This window comes from Nelumbo lutea, chromosome 6 (assembly GCF_056320005.1).
Source record: "Nelumbo lutea isolate HS-2025 chromosome 6, American lotus-T2T, whole genome shotgun sequence".
Lineage (NCBI taxonomy): Eukaryota > Viridiplantae > Streptophyta > Magnoliopsida > Proteales > Nelumbonaceae > Nelumbo > Nelumbo lutea.
In genome coordinates this window covers 20357906-20379731 of record NC_142689.1, presented here as the reverse complement: position 1 = coordinate 20379731, position 21826 = coordinate 20357906, and the positions used below count along the sequence as shown (strand labels likewise).

At 36.7% G+C, this 21826-nt stretch overlaps 1 protein-coding gene across 6 annotated transcripts in view; it reads right to left on the bottom strand.

Annotated features, from left to right (window-relative positions):
* The window catches only part of LOC148847804 (putative LRR receptor-like serine/threonine-protein kinase At1g53420), a 50114-nt gene extending 31095 nt beyond the window's left edge, over positions 1-19019 (bottom strand). For 3 of the 6 annotated variants that reach the window (XM_088950730.1, XM_088950732.1, XM_088950731.1), the window contains exons 1-9: positions 18747-19019; positions 9018-9210; positions 8110-8181; positions 7920-7988; positions 7749-7820; positions 7594-7665; positions 7394-7465; positions 7234-7305; positions 7062-7133 (exon numbers count right to left, since the gene is read on the bottom strand). In XM_088950730.1, the coding sequence (XP_088806856.1) occupies positions 7062-7133; positions 7234-7305; positions 7394-7465; positions 7594-7665; positions 7749-7820; positions 7920-7988; positions 8110-8181; positions 9018-9210; positions 18747-18867 (815 nt within the window). In that variant the 5' untranslated portion in view covers positions 18868-19019. Of the gene's footprint in view, positions 1-7061; positions 7134-7233; positions 7306-7393; positions 7466-7593; positions 7666-7748; positions 7821-7919; positions 7989-8109; positions 8307-9017; positions 9211-18746 lie in introns of those variants that run through there. The other 3 variants (XM_088950735.1, XM_088950734.1, XM_088950733.1) reach the window with 3 other exon arrangements.
* Positions 19020-21826: the final 2807 nt, after the last annotated feature.

The window sequence follows — 21826 nt, the reverse complement described above, 5'->3', positions numbered from 1 at the left end:
TCTCCCTATTGCTCTTCGTAAGTCTACCCGTTCTTGTACTATCCGACACCCCATTGCTGAATTTGTTTCTTACGTTTGTCTCCTCACTATTATTCCTTTGTGTTTGCTCTCTCCTCCGTGCATATCCCTACTAGGTACTCAGAGGCAACGTCTGAGCCAAGATGGAAAGAGGCTATGAATAAAGAAATGAAAGCCTTAATGAAAGCAAGGACTTGGGAATTAGTGGATCTACCAGAAGGGAAGAGCACTGTCGGATGCAAGTGGGTGTTCACTGTAAAGCATAGGGAGGATGGGTCCATTGAAAGGTACAAGGCCAGATTTGTGGCAAAGGGGTTTACTCAAAAGGAAGGGATTGACTACAAAGAAACCTTTGCTCCAGTAGTGAAGCTCAACACAATCCGGGTTTTATTGTCATTAGCTGCAAACTTCTCTTGGGAGCTACATCAGCTGGATGTGAAGAATGCTTTCCTAAATGGCGATCTACATGAAAAGGTATTCATGGATCCTCCACCAGGTTATGTTTTTGATAGGAAAGTGTATAAATTGAGGAAAGCATTATATGATCTTAAGCAGTCTCATCGGGCTTGGTTTGAGAAGCTTTGTGGGGCCATGAAGAAAGTGGGGTACACTCAAAGTGGGGCAGATTATACCTTGTTCATAAGGAAACAAAATAGTAAATTTACAGCACTCATTGTCTATGTGGATGATATGGTGATTATTGAGGATGATCTGGAAGAGATAAAAAGATTAAAGGAGTTCTTGGCTTCTAAGTTTGAGATCAAAGACTTGGGCCATTTGATATACTTCATTGGGATTGAAATTGCTAGGTCAAAAGAGGGCATCTATATATGTCAGCAGGAGTATGTCCTTGACCTCCTAGAAGAGACAGGTATGATGGGGTGTAGGCCAACAGATATTCCAATAGAACAGAACTATGGTCTACAGGAATCAATAGGAGATGACTACCTTGAGGAACCCAGGGATGTTGCATAAACTGACTCACCACACTCACAACAAATGATATATCTGGTCGGATAATGGTCAGGTAGTTCAACTTTCCCACCAACCTTCTGTATCTTCCAGGATCATCAAACTCTTCACCTGCATCCACACTTAACTTGGCATTGAGTTCCATAGGAGTCCCTGCTGGTTTAGCACCTAACAACCCTGTTTCTTCAAGTAGATCAAGAACATATTTCCTCTGACATAGGTTGATCCCCAGTTTTAACCTCGCAACTTCTATTCCTAAGAAATACTTTAGCTTCCCCAGATCTTTCGTATTGAAGTGGTCCTGTAAGAATTTTTTTAGCCTGTCAATTCCATTGTTGTCACTTCCAGTTATGACAATATCATCCACATACACGACTAGCAAGATTTTTCCATCTTTTGAGTTATAGCTAAACACAGAATGATCAACCTAACACTGTTTCATCCCAAAGGCCTTCACCACTTCATTGAACCTACCGAACCATGCACGAGGAGATTGTTTCAGTCCATAGATTGCCTTTTTGAGTCTGCACACCTTACCAGCCTCCCCCTGAGCAACAAACCCTGGTGGTTGCTCCATATACACCTCCTCAACAAGATCACCATTTAGGAAGGCAATTTTGATGTCAAGTTGTAGGAGAGGCCAATCATACATAGTAGCTAATGAGATCAACACCTGAACTGAACCAATTTTAGCCACAGGATAGAATGTCTCCATATAGTCCACACCATATAACTGAGAATAGCCCTTGGCCACTAACCGTGCCTTCAATCGTTCCACACTGCCATCAGGAAGATGCTTCACTGTATAAACCCATTTACACCCAACAGTGTGCTTACCAGGAGAAAGGGTGGCGAGTTCCCACGTATGATTATGTTGTAGAGTAGAGAGTTCTTCTTCCATGGCTTGCCGCCACCCTAGAGAGGCAAGGGCTTCCTGTACAGTCTTGGGAATGGGAACCGATGAGAGTAATGATATAAACTTTCAATGAGAAGCAGAAAGGTGAGCAGTGGAAACATAGTCTGAAATGGGATGAGAAGTACAAGTGCGTTTACCTTTCCACAAAGCAATAGGGAGATGAAGATCTGAGGGAGAAGGAGCAGTAGCAGGATCTGTCGGCGGGTGTTGAAGTAGAGGAGGAGCCGAAGCACTTCTGCCACCACCATCAAGGTAATACAAACCACTAGCTTCATGCCCTCCACCAATCTTCGTCCCCATCTTGAGATCCTAAAACACACAAGAAGAATGATAGAAGGTTACAGAACAATTAAGGGACTTGGTTAATCTATTAACAGACATAAGGTTAAAAGGGAACTTAGGAACATATAAAACTGATGCTAAGGACAATGAGGAGAGACCAACATCACCAACACCACAAATAGGAGATATAGAACCATTAGCAAGTGTAACTGTCTGAGATGTGGAGGTGCGAGAAAGGGAAGAAAATACATCAGGAGTCCCAGACATATGGTCTGAGGCGCCAAAATCAATAATCTAGGGTGAGGCCTTGGAAGCTAAACAAGTCATACCTGAATGGGCAAGTGTAGTTGTGTTCTGCTGAGATGTTTGAAGGAACTGCTCATATATTGCCTGTGGTACACTCACCATTTCCTGCCCGGAAGCACAAGTGGGTCTGGAGGGGATTGGTGCAGTTTGCTGGCTTTCAGTAATTATGCTACTACTCTTAGATGTAACATGGTTAGCCCAAGTGTTGGGTGGACCACGCAAATCATAACATAAATTAACTATTTGCCCCTATAAGCCACAATGTGTACATTTTCTCTAAGCATTATCCCTTCCTTTTCCATGGCCTTCCCCTCCTGACTCACGACCTCCAGTCCGGCCACTGGCCCGGTTAAACATGTGTCCACCACGGTTGCTTGGAGGACCACTGCTGCCACCACCACTTCTACTTTCACGACTACTCCCTTTAGTCACGAGGAATAATGTGATGTCCTCTTAAGATGGGCAAAAACTTCTTCAAGTGAGGGAAGAGGTGATCCCCCCAATATTTGTGCTCTGACAGGCTCATACTCAGCCTTCGAGTCCACAAGAAACCTAGTCACACCAATCTATTCACGTTGCTGTTGTTGGATCTAGACATCTAATGTTAGAAGTTGATACACATTTAGCTCATTCCAGATGTTTCTCAAACTTGCATAATACTCTTTTAAGCTTTGACTTCCTTGCTTCAAATTGAAGTACTCTTTGTATAACTGATATACCCTAGTTGTGTTGTTTTGTCCAGAGTACAACTTTTTAGCATGATCCCAAATCTCTTTGGTTGTATCTAGGAACATGAAATTCACACTAATCTTTGGTTCCATGCTGTTCCAAAGCCATGTCATTATATGTGCATCATCTTGTTCCCAATCACTGAACCCAGGAGAATCAGATGAAGGTTTCTTCTCCCTCGCATGTTTTACTTTCCTCTTGGCCTTCAAGAACACCTCTACGGATTTTGCCCATGGTACATAGTTTTCACCATTCAACTTGATGGATGTCATTTGAACACTTAGATAATTTGAAGAGAGCATGATGCCTGTTTTGTTGTCATTCCCAACTACAGTTGAAGCCATCTCAATTATGTCTCCTCTGAATATACACCACAGTCTCACACTTGTCACAAGACTTATCTCACTTACAATACCACCAACCCACTTTCTTCAACTGCACATTACACACTACACTCTAAAGCTGAAATCATTCAGTCAACACATCAAACACTTGGACTGCACACTACAGGACCATTTACCACCAACACACCACTACAGAAATTACTCAGTCATTTCATCGAACACTTGTTCTGCATACTGCAGAACTGATTACACACAAGGTCTAGGGGTTCACTTTTAAGCATTTAAAAGCATAGATATGTCAGCCACCACAACACAATCAACACCACACCACTGCTGTCATGGACATCAACAGTCTACCACTCTTTTTTCAGCACACATGTGAGCAAGAAAACACACAAAAAGACTGATATGTGTATCAGTTTCACCCAGCACCACAACAACTAACTTTCGAAGCACAAAAAAAAAAAAAAAAATCAGCATTCACAGTCCATTTTTGAACACACGAGGGTCTAGTACACTGAATAGAGGGTCTAGTACACCACTTCAATGACCACCACAGCACCGGCCAGAGGCATTCTCACCTCCAGGCCCTCAAAACGACAACTCCTTTTCAGCCCTTTATCGAGTCTTCAATCAGATCAGTTGTAGGATGATGAAACCTACTGTGAAGCTGGCGGCGAACCCAGGAAGAAGACAACAGCAAGAAAATGAACACCAAACCTTAATGCTCTGATACCACGTGAATAAACCCTAGTTGTTTCTAGGTCAAAGTAGAGAAGAAGAAAGAAGAAAGAAAAGAGAAAGAAGAAGAAGAAGAAGAGGAGAAGAGTGTACGGCCAGACTATAAGAGAGGATATTCAAAAGTCACTCTCCTAACCGACCCACTTGACTTTTATTCATGAAAAACTTAAGTTACAAAAAAGACAATTTTGTCCCTCATAGAAGATGGGACACATAACTTAGTTCATAACTGTATCGAGTTTTTTTATCAGAGGGGAACAGTAGGCAAACGAGGCATGTGAAAGTGTGTATCGGAACATATGGATATTCAGTATTCCTTTTTACAAGGGTGAACAAAAAGGTAGAGATTTATGCTTGAGAGAGATTTATTCAGTGGTTTGGAAGAAGAAGATGATGAACAGTGTTTTTGCCCTTTTTTATATATTTTTGAAAAACTTAACCTATTTTAGAAATTATATTTAAAATATTATTTTTATTGATAATAGGGTCCAAAAGTTTCCCTTATCAGCTATAATCCCTTTTGCCTACAAGAAAAATGGCATTTGAAACTTTCATATTGTTAGATAGTTTTGTATGCCCTTAGCTTCAATCAAAATGATGTACTTTATGAATTTATTGTAAATGAATAAAAGTGCATATTTGATTCATGTTCCCTTGGTATGTTTCTGTGTAATACCCTTAAACTAGACACTTAATGAGACTCGTGCTAGTTTAGAATGTTCACAGTCAGTGGGTCAGTCTGGGGAGACCTATCTTGACAAGGCTGACACTGTGGTGCCACTAAGTCGGTTGGGGTGGCTTGTCTCAGCTTCCAGGGTGAGACCCTAGGCACATACAGTGTGGGACTAATTGAATCTTTGAACTGGACCAGATTTTCAGTATTGCCCTAGACCTTGGAGATTGACGGGCAAAACTGGAAAGTTACACCCGACCCCTAGACTCGATTATGATACTGCACTAGGTGTCGGATTGGGCTGTCTTTGATGTACCAATCAGTGAGATCCCATAGCAGGGGTCAAAACCTGGGTATGTTGGAACAATCTAAGAATTCATCTGAATGGGTGATCATAGTGACAGGATCAGCCCCTTTGTTGGACAAAGGTAATGATCGGGGATGCACTCTCACTGATGGAAACCAAGACTACCAGCAGCCGATTTCAATCGTTGAGATTTGTTTTGCAAAATATATTTTATATGAGATATAAAAGTATATATATTATGATTTCAAAATGTTTGCAAAAGGTTTTAATTCCCGGGATCCATACTTGAGAGAGTGCAACACTGTTCCTTGCAGCCGAGGGAGAGGTCCTATCTTGTCGGGCAGTGTATGATCATTATGGGCTGAGAGGTTAAGTGTAAGACCATTGAGGATAATACCTGATGGGCTAACCTTGCATCTGCCCACAGTCCCTAGGTGTTACAAGGTGGTTTGGCCCAGGGACCACTTAGGGTAAGTGTTGGGCCCATAGGACCCATCTGATGGGTTTTAGGAGGTGCACTGTCTATAACAGTGTATTCGGCCAGGCCTTGTAACAAAGGCTGAGCTGAACCCATGTGGCTGATGTGTAGATCAATGTTTGGGTCCCACGCCATACAAAGAAGCCCAACTGGGCAATAGTTTGGAAGGCTAAATGAATACATATCCCTAAATGGGCCTTAAGCCCATTTCGAACTAGGCTAATTTGATTAGTCTTTAAGGGGCGAATTTTGAGATAAGATCAGCTGATAGGATTGGGCCCACACCCTATCCACTTAGAGAGTCCAAGATCTAAATAAGATTTAAATCTAGAAACTTCCTAATTAGATTAGGAGTTGGCTGATCTAATCTGCAGATAAGATAAGGATTATCCCTTATCTTAAAGGGACTTCTAATCCAGATGTGATTTGGGTTAGCAACTCCTAATGGGATTAGGAGCTGATCCCTTTAAGTCTATAAAATGAAGAGGGGGCGGTAGCCTTTACACATCCAACACAATCACCAACAACAATCTTGTCTTCAGAGCTGAAATCACAGAAGAGAGAATTCTGCTTCCTGCAAATACTCTCTTGCCGCCTTCTTCCTGCAGTCGCCGCCTACAGCAGTTCGATCTCCATTCCTTGGGAGAAATCAAAATTGGATCTTGATTCCAATTTTTTGGAGAAAAGATTGGTGGGAGTTGTATTCACAAGCCGTCCAGGTTGTTCTTGAGAAGGATCAGGTTCTTTTGGAAGAACACTGCTAATTCTGCTCCACCCTGCACTGCGCCATTTTTAGTGGGAGCAGATTTTGGATCCTACCTTGGGCGTGAACACCTCCATTGAGAGATATTGTTTCTCTGTATCAGGTATTATCTCTCTCTACTCCTTTTGGTTCAGATCTGGTTCAGTTTATGGTTCAAAAATGATCCTTGAAAATATGATTTTCTAAAATAGGGAATTCGATTCCCAGTTGAAGGGAGAGAAAAAATTTTGAAATTCGCCCCTTTATTCCGCAATTTTGGGCGTCCATGTGATGGATTTCCTATCCATTCACATACATACATGGGTGAAAATAAGACCCTCTTTTACTTTATTTGCCATCTGGAAAATGGCTGGTAGGTTAAAAGTTGGTACAAAGGAGAGATAACGAAGAGACGAGAGAACCATGTGCACACATTTTGGGCTGCTATCATTAAATGCAAGAATCGGAAATTAGTAAAATGTAATCTGAGCCTGTCTTTCTAAAGGATCCAAAGAAAAGAAATTTAGAACAATTTCAGTTAACCTTTACTTACAAATCTGTCAAGTTTGTCAAAAGAGAAACTTGGGGAGGAATTGGACCTTGCAAACCACTTGCCTGTATGGAACTATCATTAAGAAACGTAGGTGTTAGAAATGAGAGGAAAGCAGCACATTGAATTTTCACAACTACAAAGCAGTCAAGATCTTGGAAGGAGAACCTCTTACAGTTTTTCAAGCTTTGTCCAATTTCCTATAAAACTGGGTATCTTTCCTGTGAATTGGTTATCGTTCATCCAACTGCATATTACCAATGAACAACACAAATTGACCAAAATAACAAAAACTGATTCAAAATTTGGATAAGACTAAAGAAATAGAAATTTACAATTCTTTCAAGTTGGTCAGCTTGGCAAGTGTTTCAGGCAGCCTCCCTGTGAAATTATTCGAGCTAACCATCCTAGGAGAATAAGGGAAAAATTAAACAAGCATATGCATGCTTCATTACATGCAAATCTAAGCAACAACAAAAAAATAAATAAATAAATAAATAAAGAGAATGCAGCGAGAAAGGTAGGAAGCTCTCACAATTTCTCTATGTTGGTCAGATCCCCGAGCTCTGTAGGAATAAATCCAGAGAACTGATTGGACTCGAGATTTCTGAAAATTAAATTACTTCAAACACGACCACAAAGCAATTTCGCTTGCACGGATTTGATGAGCAATGAAAAATAACAACTTACAGAACTCTGAGAGTGGTGACGTTTGCGAGTTCTTTTGGGATTGGACCTGATAATCGGTTTGCGAAAACAGAGCTACAGAAGGTCTCTTGATTAACATTAGATAACAAAAAAGTTTTGACATGCAAAAAATAAAATGAAGCCACGAGAATGAGACTAAGAAAAGATGCTTACATATTCACCAATTGCATGGCACCCCATTGTGGAGGTATTCTACCGGTAAGGTAGTTGAGAGCGAGATCACTGTAAGAAAAACAGAAGAACAAGAAAATTTTGCAATTAAATTAGTTAGTTTGAAGGAAACGAAGCAAGTAAATGAGAAAAGTAGCCATAAGGTGGATGTCCGTCTATGGGAAGTTCTTACATTTCTTGGAGGTATGGAAGCTTCACCAACTCTGGCGGGAGAACTCCTGATAAATTCTGACCTTTGAGAACGCTGAACTTCAAAAGAAAGTTGCAGAGGAATTTAGCGTTTTTTAAGTTCAAGGAAAATGAGACTACACAAGGCTGGGCCGCTGGGAAGCTCGTCTACAGAGGCCCAAACATCACGAGCACAAATGTCTGCATTAGTACAAATGTGGGTGCAAATAAGAAAAATACAAATGTTGGTTCACGTTGGCAGTTCACTCCAATTGAATTACTTTTGGTGCACTCAACTCCATTTGGAGTTGCCCATGCATTCATTGTTAGGAGATGAGTTCAATCCAAACCTAACTCGACTCTTTCACTTCATTTTGTCAAAATGTTCTTTTATTTTGTTGGATATAAGATTAGTATGTTAAGGTTCATTGATTTTAAAATTATTATTATATATATAAAAACAAATTTATATATGTTTGTCGCTACAGTGGCTGAGATGGTTGGATTTCTAACTTATGGTAAAGACCAAGAATAATCAAAGAGTTGGGATCTCCTATCAAAAAAATATGTTCCAACAACAACTTACTAACAAGATCTGACATTACGCATCTCACCACAAAACCGGAACCCACCATAAAAATGAGACCCGCATAAGATGTACTGTATAAGATATATTAGAAACATCTCTCTTATCAAGTTGTCATGAATGGGAAGATATTCCCAATATGCGACTGCAGTGGTGAGTGTCTGATTGGAAGCTCTGAACTCAATTATTAAGCCATTTAAACGGTAAATATCATCAAATAACCAATGGTCTAGGACCCGAAAGGTTGCTAGGTCACCGAATAGCTGGTTCAACCATTTGGTCCGATCCAAAGTCTTGAGAGAATAAAGAGAAGAGATCACACGTACATGCGAATGACGTGACAGTGAGTGGTGTTGATATCGACAAAGGAACAGTTGCAAGTAACGTTGTTGGCAATGCCTCCCCAACCCTTCACCTCTGTCGTGTTTGTCACCCAACTTGAGCTGCCGCTACACGGATCAACGTTGAAATTCCAGTCTCTCTTATTCAAGCGGTTCCCTATTATACGCAATGCTTCCACTGCCAAGGCAAATTGAAAAATATAGCAAGGTTTTTAAAATCAAATGGGACAATCAATCGGTCAGGGGTCTGATTTTCAGGTTGAATGGTTTGTTTGTTTGAACCGAATGAATGGTTCACTCTGACAAAAAATTAAAAAAATAATTAAAAAACAGTAAAAAATGTTGAACAATTCAACTGCCTGAATCAGCGGTTTGCTGATTAAATCAATGATTTTTACTGAAATAAAAGTTGTAGGGTAAAATGAAACCAGTCATTTGATAAATTTCCTATTTTCCAGTCTCACCATCCAGTCTGATCCAATTTTGAAAACCATGAAAAATAATAATACCATCGAATATGGTTGAAAGTACTGTATTATTCAAGCTTTTCTTTAGGGTTGTCAATCGGTTGTGATCTAGACCAAGGCCCAACCCATTAAGAAAATGAATTGATCCAGCCCGACCCCCTGTCAGGGCCCTTTTGAGTATTAGACCCAGGCCCAGCTCTAGTTATACTTGAGTAAATCTTTAGCTTAGTATTTCGCCAATAAACCTATTAATTTTCTTACTCTCCTCTCAAAATATCTTGTATATTTCCTATAAAATAATAATTTTAAAAATAACATAATTAAAGACTTGAAAAAAATATATATAATTGATGATTATCAAAAAAGACAAATTTCCATGCAAACCATTCAAAGTTAATACGAATAGCATATAAAGAATCTAAAAAATTTAAAGAGCGATGTGTTGAGGGTGTTGAAGGAATTCCACGACTCAACAACTCTGCAAATGAGCTTAAATTACACCTTTATAATTCTAGTCCCAAAGAAAAAATGGGCAGAGGAATTGAGTGACTTTAGATCAATTAGTTTGGTTGGTAGTGTGTACAAATTTATTTCCAATACTCTATCCAAGAGGCTCAAACTAGTGATGGGACCCAAATCTCAGAAACTCAATGTGCTTTTGTGGAGGGAAGGCTCATGGTAGACGAAGTGCCAGTAGCAAATGAGATGATAGATACTAGATTGAGAAGTGGGACAGTCAGGGCTACTTTGTAAAATCAATTTTGAGAAGGCCTATGATCATGCCAACTGGAAATTCTTGGACTACACCCTAAAAAGAATGAATTTTGGCTCAACAGAAAAATTGGATTAAAGTCTATGCCAATACTCCTTTTTCAGTCCTGGTAAATGGGGTGTCTTGTGGTCACTTCAGGAGTTCTAGGGACTTAAAGCAAGGGGACCCTTCCCCCCCTTCCTTTTTATTTGTGTAACTGAAACACTAAGTAGACTAATGAAAAGGGCCACGGCAAGGGGTTTTATAAAAGGATTTCAGGTAGGAGATAAAAGGGTGGAGGTTTCTTCGTTGCAATATGCAGCTCATATTTTGTGATGCTTCATTCGATCAACTTGGTTGTGTAATGGAAGTGTTGCATTGGTTAGAGGTTTGTGACAGGCCTTCATGTAAATAGGCATAAAAGCGAACTTGTTGCAGTGGGAGAAGTGCTAGAGATTGTGAGGTGGGAGGAGGAATAGGGTGTAAAAGAGGCAAGTTTCCTTTGAAATATCTGGGGATGCCTCTAGGTGCTAGGTGCAATTCCAAATTGATTTGGTAGCCTATTGTGGAGAGATTAGACAAGTGTTTGGCTTCTTGGAAGTCCAATATATTCAATTTCTGGTTGGGTCTGGAATTTCTGGTTGGGTCTCGGGGAAACTAAACCAATCCTATGGATGCTCTGTTTGAAAAGAGATCGGGAAAATTCATGGTCTTTTTTCAAATTGAATTCTTTTTAGGGTTGGGAATGGAAGGCAAGTTGTTTTCTGGAAAGACTTATGGTGTGATAATAGACCCTTGAGGGTTTCTTATCCTACCCTCTTTGAAGTAGCATCGGATAAAGATGCTCTTGTTTCAGACTATTTACAGGTGCAGATCGAGTGAAAGCATTTTCTGGGCAGTAGAGTCTCTAGTGGAATAAGCATCTGTTATATAGCACTCCAGTGGAAACAGGGAGAGAGGATAAAAGAGTTTGGAAGTAGGAGAAATCGGGGGTCTTCTCTATTAGATTCTTTTACAACTATTTTTCCAAATCAGAGGCTGAACCAATCCCAATTAATACTGTGTGGTGTAACGGTGTGCCCACAAAGGTGGTGCTTTTTATTTGGACAGCCTAATTGAACAAGATTTTAACTATGGATAATATGGAAAAGAAGGGTATGCTGCTGGACACAAATGTTTGTGTGCTTTGTCAGAATCATACTGAGTCAGTCAACCATCTGTTGCTTCACTGTGGTTTCTTCTCTGAGGTTTTGGAGTAAGGTCAGGAACTTGTATGAAGTGAACAGTTGTTGCCTTGAATCAATAGCACATTTTGTGAAGAGCTAGAGAGTCAAAGGCCTCACTAAAGAGGGAAAGCTAGCTTGGAACCTAACTCCGGATGCAGTTTTCTGGTGCATTTAGCAGGAGAGGAAGCAAGGATCTTCAAGAACCACCACAGTTCTTCAGACAGTGTTTAGAAAGTTATGAGAAAAATGTTGTCTTGGTTAGCAGTAAATAATGTATGTAAGGACAAAAATTTCAGTTCCTTTTTTATTGTTGGGAATCTTTTTGTAAATCTGGGTTTGGGGGTATAGTTCTGTTGGTTGCAGCTTTTGTAAATCTCTGTGTACGCTCTTTATTGTATATGTTTTTTCTTAAGGTTGTGTTTGGAAACGATGTAAATGAAGTGTAAATTTTAGTTTATGGTAAATTAATTTGCACTCTGGTTCACTTTTGCCTATGTTAGGCAACATTACATTTATGCATTGACAAATGACAGACCAATGCGTATTTACATTGATAATAAGATGTTAAAGTACATTAATAAAAAATAAGTAAATTTGCATTCAAGTGGGCTTTTGATAAAAAAAAAAAGCATGTACTTTATTGGAATTCATATTTACATCCATTACAGCTAAAAGTATGTTTGGTAAGAAGGTAAATTTGTTAGTATAAATCTAACCCAATTTTATAATTTATATGAACCGTTTTACACTCTACATATTTGAAGCCTAATGAAATCTTCACTTTACCTATTTCAATACATATATATATATATATATTTAACTTAAGAAACCAATATAAATCTTTTTGACCTAATTATTTACAAGAATTTTCAAAATGGAAATCTAAATTTTGAACAACCTAGCCAAAATCGTAACCTGTATGCTAGATCTACGGGCATGTAGGCCTCACAGCTATTAGATGCCACAATTGCTATAGCTATGCTACCCAATTTAAGACATCTTCCAACCCTAAGCCATGCATGCATCATCTTCTTCTTTAATGGATCCTACATGGTACCTTAGATTTCTGAAGCCATCAATCACAACTCATCGAATTTGTGTGATCATTCCATCTGTACCAATTATCATGGAAATTAATAGCTTTGCATGTACAATTCTATGGGGTTGTATATTAAGCATGCTAGCTAGCAAGTAGAAATTCTCAAGAGGAGGTGAGAAGTGACCATCCATATATGATTGGTATTCCCCTTGAAAAGATCATACATATATCCTTAGCATTTAATTGGGTGAAAAGTGGCATTCAATATATGATTAATATTCTCCTTGAGAAGTTCTCGTATCCTTGGTATTTAACTTACATTCTACGGGACATCAAGAAGATGAGTGCTGCTAGGCATCTTTTTACTCTATCATTCCTTAAATAAGGCAAATGATGTGCTAATTTCTTTGGCTAAAGGCCCTATTTAGTTAACTTATCTAGGCCTCATAATTTTATTTCTTATTCATTTCAAGTAAGAATTGGTAAGAATGAATAACATTAAAGTGTTTGGTAATAAAATTTTTGTCATGGGTCTTATTCTTTTCAAAATTAAAATTTAGTCTATAGCTCAAAAATTGAGGTAGCCTATACCATGAAAAATAATCATATCCCATCTTGCTTATTTTCATTCTTTAAAGAAACTTTATGTTAGTGATCATAAACTGCCAGCCTAGGTCTATAAAGCCACCACCATAAATGTTTATTGGTGGACTACCACGGAAACATATGCCAATGAGCATTGACTGCCTGCCATCCACCAAACATCTTTACTGACGATTTTAGTGAATTAGGCTAGCAATTTATGACCGCTAAGACAATTTTTCTTTAAAAATGAAAATGAGCAACATAGAGCACTTTTCAATTTGAAAAGAATTCAATTTTAGGAAAAAAAGTGTTTGCTTCATAGCAATATTATCTCATTCTACCCATTATTACCATTTTATAATTTCATTTTGAGTAAAAATGAAAAAGAATGAAAGTTAAACCGAAATGGCCTAATAGTATTGGCGAACAGAACTTTCATGCTTATAACTCTATTCATGAGGTTCCAAGAGGTGATTCTATTACTCAAAAGAGGATTATTTGTGTATTCTCTCTACTATTAATGGTTTTGTACTTTTAGTGTTTTTACATTTTGATTGTAAGGGGTTGGGTTGAGAGGGTGAGATGATCTTGTATTTAACCACCTCTCTTTTGATAATGCTTAATAAAATTTCAAAATGGCCACTGGCCACCCTTCCACTTGAAGCAAATTTAGGGGTCTTAAAAACACTCTATTTTCAACACCAACCAGTTGGGACTCATGCATGCCTGGGATTTTGTAAGGACAAGTGAAACAATAGAAACCGGTAACTACTATAAGGAAGGAATGCAATGTTGTTTAAAATAATTAATCTATATTTTAATAGTTTATTAAAAGAATATGTTAGTAGTTTGGTAATTTGGATTAATTGTAGTAATATTTTTAACAAAAACAATAAGTTATTGCTAAATACTTAATAGAATAATTATTTTTCCATATTATCTATTAGTGCTCTATTTTATTTATTTACTTTGTTAATGATTAAATGTTACAATTTTTGTAAATATTAATAAACATATAAAATTAGGTTGTAGTCATAACTAAACTAATCTAAGCCCAATCTCAAGGTCTAAGACTTCGAGTTGGGCTTTTGTTGATCATCAACCTGACCCAACTCTCATAAGTCGCACCTCTAAGAGCAATGTGACATTTGTAATTGGACCAAACCAAATTGAGCGCAACCTATGCATACATTATTTTGGGTTTTTACTTATTTTTAGATAAAAATATTAATATTGAAACCAAAAGGGTTATGGTAGATGGACTATCCCTACTATGTAGCATAATGAACAAAAAAAATAATAAAAAATCTCAGGATAAATTTTGATAGTGTATTAACAGCTTTTAAGGTTGCCTGGCTAAGCCAAACCCACACCCAAAGTGTAGTAATATTTAAATGGGCTTAGGATAGGGATAGACTTGCCCATGTTAATGAATATCTCTACTAATATAAGGTACAATCACATTTAACTTTTATGACCTCCATGTATCAAGCTTTTGGCCTATATCTCTATATTAAATTATATTTAAATTAAATATAAAATATTGTAATTAATATAAAAATATATTGTGGAATGGGCCTGGACACAAACCCAGCCCAAGCCTTTGTAGCCAGGCTAGAAATGATCATACAGGTGGGACCTAACTCATTCATTGTCTTCATTCTTTTTTGTGGTTCGATCCCATTCCCACCACCATGTCTATAATGCAACGAGTGTTGCTTGACAGCCTTTCTAGCATCTATATACTTAAAGCATCGGAAAGATGTGCGGTTGATACATAGAAGGCAACACGGGGCATGCTCTTGGCTTGACTGCTTTGAAATACACCCCTTCTCCCTTCTCTCTCTCTCTCTCTCTCTCTCATTTCTCTCTTTTTATTCTCTCTCCCTATTTTCTCCTACCTCTTCTCTTCACCCTCCCCTTTCACGTCAAATCATTCTCTTTCTCCCACCTTTCTTCACTCTCCCCTTTTCGCATCAAATCATTCACGATTCTCATTTATTTTTCTTTACTCTCTTTTTTGTTTTTACGTGTTACCTTATTTTTTTCTTAAAATGATTCATTAATGAAAGGGTTATTTAGAGACCTCCCGTAATCTCTGAAAGCACCCCTATAGTTTACACATTAAGACACCCCAATACTTTGCAAATTGCAATCAGTTTAGTTAATCCAATTTTTATGAGAAACCGTTGGTATTTCAGGATCTGTAATCTCATGAAAAAGTGAAAAACCCAAAAGTGCCCCTAACGAAAAATCCAAACTATGAGGAATGTCTTAATAATACACAAATTATAGGGGTTGCTTTAGTAATTATATGAAATTAGAGGGGGTGAGGGTGACTAATTGTCCATGTAAATGACGCTTAATAAAATATATCCAAAGAAACAAGATAAAGAAGATGTTGATCCTAGCATTGTTCATGCCCAAAAAGCTTGAGACGTGAGACACTTGTGGATACGATAAATTTTTATTTATTTTAATAAAATATTGTTTAAACATTTATTTATTTAATAAAATTAAAATATATTATTTATTTTTATTTATTCTTTTTTTGTTTTATTTTTAAATCATTTATTTAGTTAGTAATAATTTACTAACAAACTATTATTACTAGCAAAAAGGAACTAGATTAGGGTTATCATCAATGGATTGGGTCTACTTAATGGATCCAAACTGACCAAATCAATTATAACAGTTCGGTTCTATGTAAGTAAGTATGTATGTAATTTTTTATAATTTTTATCATATTTTTATGTTTGAAATAGTAAATTTGATAGATAAAAAATAAGATAATATTAGTTAAAAATGTTTGACTTATTAACATATAAATAATTTAGTATTTTTTTATTATTTTTATTAAGATTATATTATCAAAATTTAAATTTTAAGTTATTATTTGAATAAACAACTATTATTTTCAATATAGTCGGGTCTATAATTTTGTCCTGATTAAATAGTCGGTTTGAGATTAATCCTACCTAGACCCAACCCATTGACAATTGTAACCCGATTAGGGCTTCCCCACTATACTTATTTATTATTCTTAAATAGTATAGTTATATTTATTATTTTTAACAAGATAATAATAATCTAATTGGGTTTGTGTACGGATGTGGTTAGAGGTCAACACGTGGAACGTTTATGGCTTAATGCTCATTATATGTCTAGGTAACAAAGAAAAACTAAACCAGAGTTTTGCATTCTTTCTTCTAATGGGACATTTTCTTACCAGATTTGTAGGGTATCATTTTATTGAAATTTTACTTTATTTACTGCTTTCTATTTGAAATTGCAGGGAGCCTTGGTGGTTTCTTGTTGATTTTAAATCTGTTAAGATTTGGTTGTCTCTAACTTGTAATTTAACCGAAGTCCATCATTTGGGTGAAGGATTGCAAACAGACTTTTTTCTACACCTCTGAATAATTTCCCTAATCAAGGTATTAAGGAATAACGTATCTACTTTTGGCTATTATTTAACCTACAATAGTTTCTCTAATCAAGATGTTAATACAGAACTTATCTATTTTTGGCTATTGGTTAGCCTACAATTTGCTAGCTATTTGTTCTGCACACTCTCTCTTTTATTTGTTCTACAATTTGCACATTAGGTGTAGTTTGACTAAATACCCTTATTCAAGGTGAATGATTTCAGCTTTTGTTCTTATTTCCTTGCTTTCTAATTAAAGACCAACACCAATCGTGAATTGTCATGGGTGTAATATTACATTCTACAAGTCTATGACTACCAACAATCCCACCAAACTGGTAATGCCTATTTGGGAGGGCTGAAGCTTAATGGCTTCTAACTTGCCAAGGTGGTTCCCATATAGATATCTACAAACCATGTTTTGTGAATCCAAATCTACTCTCATTATAGTTCCATTCAGCCTTCTTATACTTTTATTTTTACAACAATTCATTTGAAGGGTTGTGTTAAACGCCTAAACCAATTCAGCTGAAATTTTAGTTATACTATACATTAAATTGATTACCTATACTTCAATAGTTCAAATATCTTACCAAAAAAGCTCAATTGTTGATTATTTTATTTTAATTTCTTACATTTCCCTTATTTTATTTGAATATAAGGGATTTATTCTACTTTTTCTAAAATTTTCACAATTAATGGCAAGAGGGATGAGGAAGGGGAGTTTTTCTTTGTGCTTAAAAAAATTATGCTGGATTGGTAGATGGTTGTGTAATGCAGTTTATAAGGGGATGGGCAAGAGGAGAGAGATGAGAAGAGAAGGGGACTGAGGGAGGGAGAGCTGGGGAAGGGTATATGGAGATGACAAACAAAAAGAAATGTGATTTTGTAATCTATATATTTTGTCATGGGGAAGAAGGGATGGAAGGAAAGAGAGAGAAATTGAATACCCCATGGTTTATGGTTTTTTGATTCAGGGGAATGACCGAATGACAAACAAAAAAATGAAACTTTTTTTTTTTAAGTTTCATGAATCCTTCTATTGTTTATATATACCTATGATGGTTATATATCATAAGCTTAGACTTGTGATTTGGCGATTAGTTAGGGGCGTTAGGCTTAAATATGTGATCTTGCAGGTGTTAAAAGAGGTCTATAACTATATACTTAAAGCGAGTTCATTAGTTTTTTAACTATTGTAGATCGGTAATCGAATACAAATGGGGAAGCAACAACTTGGTTATGTGTTGAATCTCACAGTTACAACGTTTCAGTCCATTCCCGTGCCTATTTACTAAACCTTGTATAGCCGATAATTAATAACCATCTATACTTCTAGTTTTTTTTTTTTTTGTTTTAAAATTGTGAAAAAAATGTTTGTACATTTGACATGTTCATCTCCAACTTAGTATTAAAGAGCTCTCTCATGTATCTATTCTTTAACAAGTATGAATAAATTGAGTTATTTATCCCAAAAAACATTAATGAGGTAGCACTGGATTTTTAATTGAAAATTCAGTTCGCTATCTTGTTTTACAATAAAATTAAAGGATTTAGCTTGAAACCCAAGAAAATAAACAGTTTTTTAAATCCTCAAAAATTTTCATAATTTGATCGATATTTGACCACATTTTAAATAAACAGAGACCCTTTCTGCTAGTTTATGGATTAAAAAAAAAAAAAAAAAAAGCATAGGTATTGAATTAGCTTAATTAAGCTAGTACTGTAGCGAGCTCAGAATCGGATCTCCTGAAACCAAAAATCGTGCAAACACCCTCGTATCTCACTGATATAAGTAAAACGGAATGACTTAAAATTATCAGAGTTTGTTTTTCGGTATTAAAAATTACCAAATTCAAGCAAGGATAATGGGTTATGTGTGGTCGACAACAACTGAATAAAAGCAACACCAAAATTAATTACAGTATTCGATTAAAAGAAAGCAAGGATTTTAACCAGAAAACAAAGAATTTCGAAGATATATTTTGAGGGAAGATAAAGCTCACAATAACAGAAGAATGTTCCAAAAAAAAAAAACAAAAACCGAAACTCAACCGATTTGATAAAAATAAACCAAATGAAACATGGACAGTTCAGAGGAACTCGTGAAGCAAAATTTGCCAGCAAGAGAAAAGTTTACAAAAGGAACAAGATTTCTTTCCAAAATGTAAGATTAGACATATGAGAGAGAGAGGGAGAGAACAATGATCAAGTTGTACCTTCATCATCCGGTAAGACTTGGGCTTGAGATCTGAAATCCACGAAGCAATTCAGCACGAGAAGAAAGACAAGAGCAGGCAACAGCTTATTCGAGTTCATTAGAAGAACTAAAGACACCATTCCTCTCTCTCTCTCTCAGAGTCACGCACACAGATCAAAAACGTCGGTCGTCGGAGGAGTCAGCACTCAGAAAGAAAGCGAAAGAAGATAGGAGGAGCTTAAATCTTCAAACAACAAGAGAGCAGAGCACGATGAAGCCGTACGTTGTTGTCGTTGAAAAGTCTTTTCCTCCAATGGTAAACTTTCAGAAAGCAACGCCGACACCGGCCTATCAATGGTCCAGGTCGTCCGGTCCAACCCTATTACACAGGGTCCGGCCGGATTAAGACATTTGATTATGTATTATAGTCATATAGTGATAAAAATATTAAAATACCCCCCAGAAGTTTTAATTATGTTTTATTCGGTTCATCCAATAAGCCCAATATATAGGTTTAAAATATTGATACACTCAACACTGCAAAATAGGAAAACTTTGGATGTCGACCGGCAATAGGATTTTTTACCACTGTTTTCAAAATCGGACTGGACCGGAAAAACTGGGAATCGGTCACCGGTTTTGTTTTCCTTTAAAACCGCTTTTTTCTTAAAATCATTGATTTTGGTCAGCAAACTGCTGAATAGGCCGGTTAATCATTCGAATGGTTTTGACTTTTTTTAATTTTTTTAATTTTTTTATTTTTTATCAAAACAGGCCGGCCATTTGGGTCAAACAGTTGGACCATTTGAACCAGTAACTGGACCCCTGACTGGTTCAGTCACTGATTCGTTTTTAAAAACCATAATTTTTACAAAATATGGATCTTCTTGTAATATTAGAAAATTTGTATTTTTAAAATAAAATTTGATTTTTATAAAAAAAAAAAAATTGATCATCGCCAAGGTCCTATATAATGATACAGTTGGATGACTCAGGTTAAGAACGGGTCTACCATCTACCTTGATCCAGACTGACCACCCCCGCCCCTCCCCCCGAATTAACTATGGAATATTCTGATTAAACTACTGTTTGCTGCCGAGGTCACGTCAGAACAGTGCTTCACATACATATCTCAACGTTCATTGAGAACATCTCTCGTATTTATTTTACGGGATGTTCACAGTCGGAATGTGCTGTGGAGAGCCGATGTAGATTCTTTACCGTCTAGATATCAAAAAAAAGGCACCACCATGTATCCCGAATAAAAATCAAGAATGCTTTTCAGCTGCCAAGAATTGAAAATAATTAATGTGTCATCATCAATTGAACAAAGAAAAGAACTTCTCCAACCGCCAGTAAGGACCGTCCCCGTCGATCTATCCGCATATGTTAGGAAGGAAAGCGAAAAGCGGCCCTGATTCCAAATATAAATTTATAGTCAATCTCTCGTGGGTTGTGACCATGGTTGCATGCTTATAAAGATTAATAACTTCCCTTAAATTTTATGAGATTTTTTAAACTATGCCCATGGAGTTATATCTCCGCTCCACAGCACATACCTCCGTGCATTGGGAACATTTTCCTATCATAATCGTTGATGTCATCATACGATATGTTTTGGATACAGGGCAGAAATGTGCTGTGGGGCAGCCCACAGTGAGACAGAGATTTTTCCATTTCTGATGGGGCTTCCCTGACCGATGGGATGGAGATTGTTTTGGTGGGGTGGGGATGGGGATAGGGATTAATAAAAATTCCCGATTGGGGTCGGGGTTAGGGATGGGGATTGAGGTCCTCACCTCACCTCGGCCCCGATTATGTATATATATTATTTATGTTATATATATATTATTTATATTATATATACCAAAATATATTTAAAAATTATTTCTAATTTAAATTTTTATTTTAAGTAAATTTATTTTTCAAATAAATATTATTATCTAAAAAAAAATTGGGGATTCAGATTCCTACGAAGAACCCATCTCCATCAGGAATCGAGGATGGAAGACAAATTTTATCCCCAACGAAGATAAAAAACAGGGATGGGGTTAATTTCATAATCAGAGACAAGGATGAAGAATATGATCTCAGTCCCATTGTCATTCATATGGTTAAGGGTTTCTGCTGCAACCACCATAATAACCTCTCCCTGATGATTCACTTCATGACTTCAACAAAAGCCTCCTCTAATTTCATAAAACCCCTTCCATTTTTGTTTCAGTAATAGACAGTGGTGGATCCGGGACTTATGATCAGTGCGAGTAGGGTATCTAGTGACGAGGGTGGGTATTCAATGAGAATGAAAAAAATGTTATCCATTCTATTGGGATCTTATAGCCTTATACACCAAAAAAAAAACGAAAATAAACTTATTTTATACCGTTGATCTTGAAGATAACATGAGGATATGTCAATTGTCATCTCTAGGTTTGAAGAGACAAGGTAAAAGTTAAAATTCCAAATCCCAAACCTCATAATTTGTCAATAGGAATAGAGACATACGTGTCATTCTTCTATAATTTTTCTTTATTTCTTACCTATTCACCTCTAAAAAAATTATTCAATTTAAGAAATTAAGCCAAATTTTATTTAAAATGGGGGCAATTATAAAAACATTTAAATTTCTTCTTAATTTTTATAATTATATAAAACTTTTTTCAAATCTTAGTGAGGGTAATTGCCCACACTGACCTCTATATAGATCCACCGTTGTTAATAGAGACTTCAAAGTTATGAAATTATCCTTAAACTTATTAATAATTCAAATTTCAAAATGTTAGATTTGCCCATTCTAGACTTCATTAGACCTAATGTTTTTATAGAATAAAATTCCTTTATTCTTTTCAATCCTATTTAGGGTTTTTTTAATTAAAAGTGAAAAGTTCTTGTAGGGGTATTTTAATAATTTTTTTGTCTAAATTGATAGATATAACGGTAAAATGGATAGATTTAGAAAACTAATGTATTAGGCCTAGGGGTGCAAGTTGGGGCGGGTTGGGCTGAGTTTATGGTCAACACAACCCTAAAATTTGGGCTTAAGGCCCGAGCCTGGACCGAGCTTGAGATCAAGCTAACCTAAGCCGAGCCTACATTGTA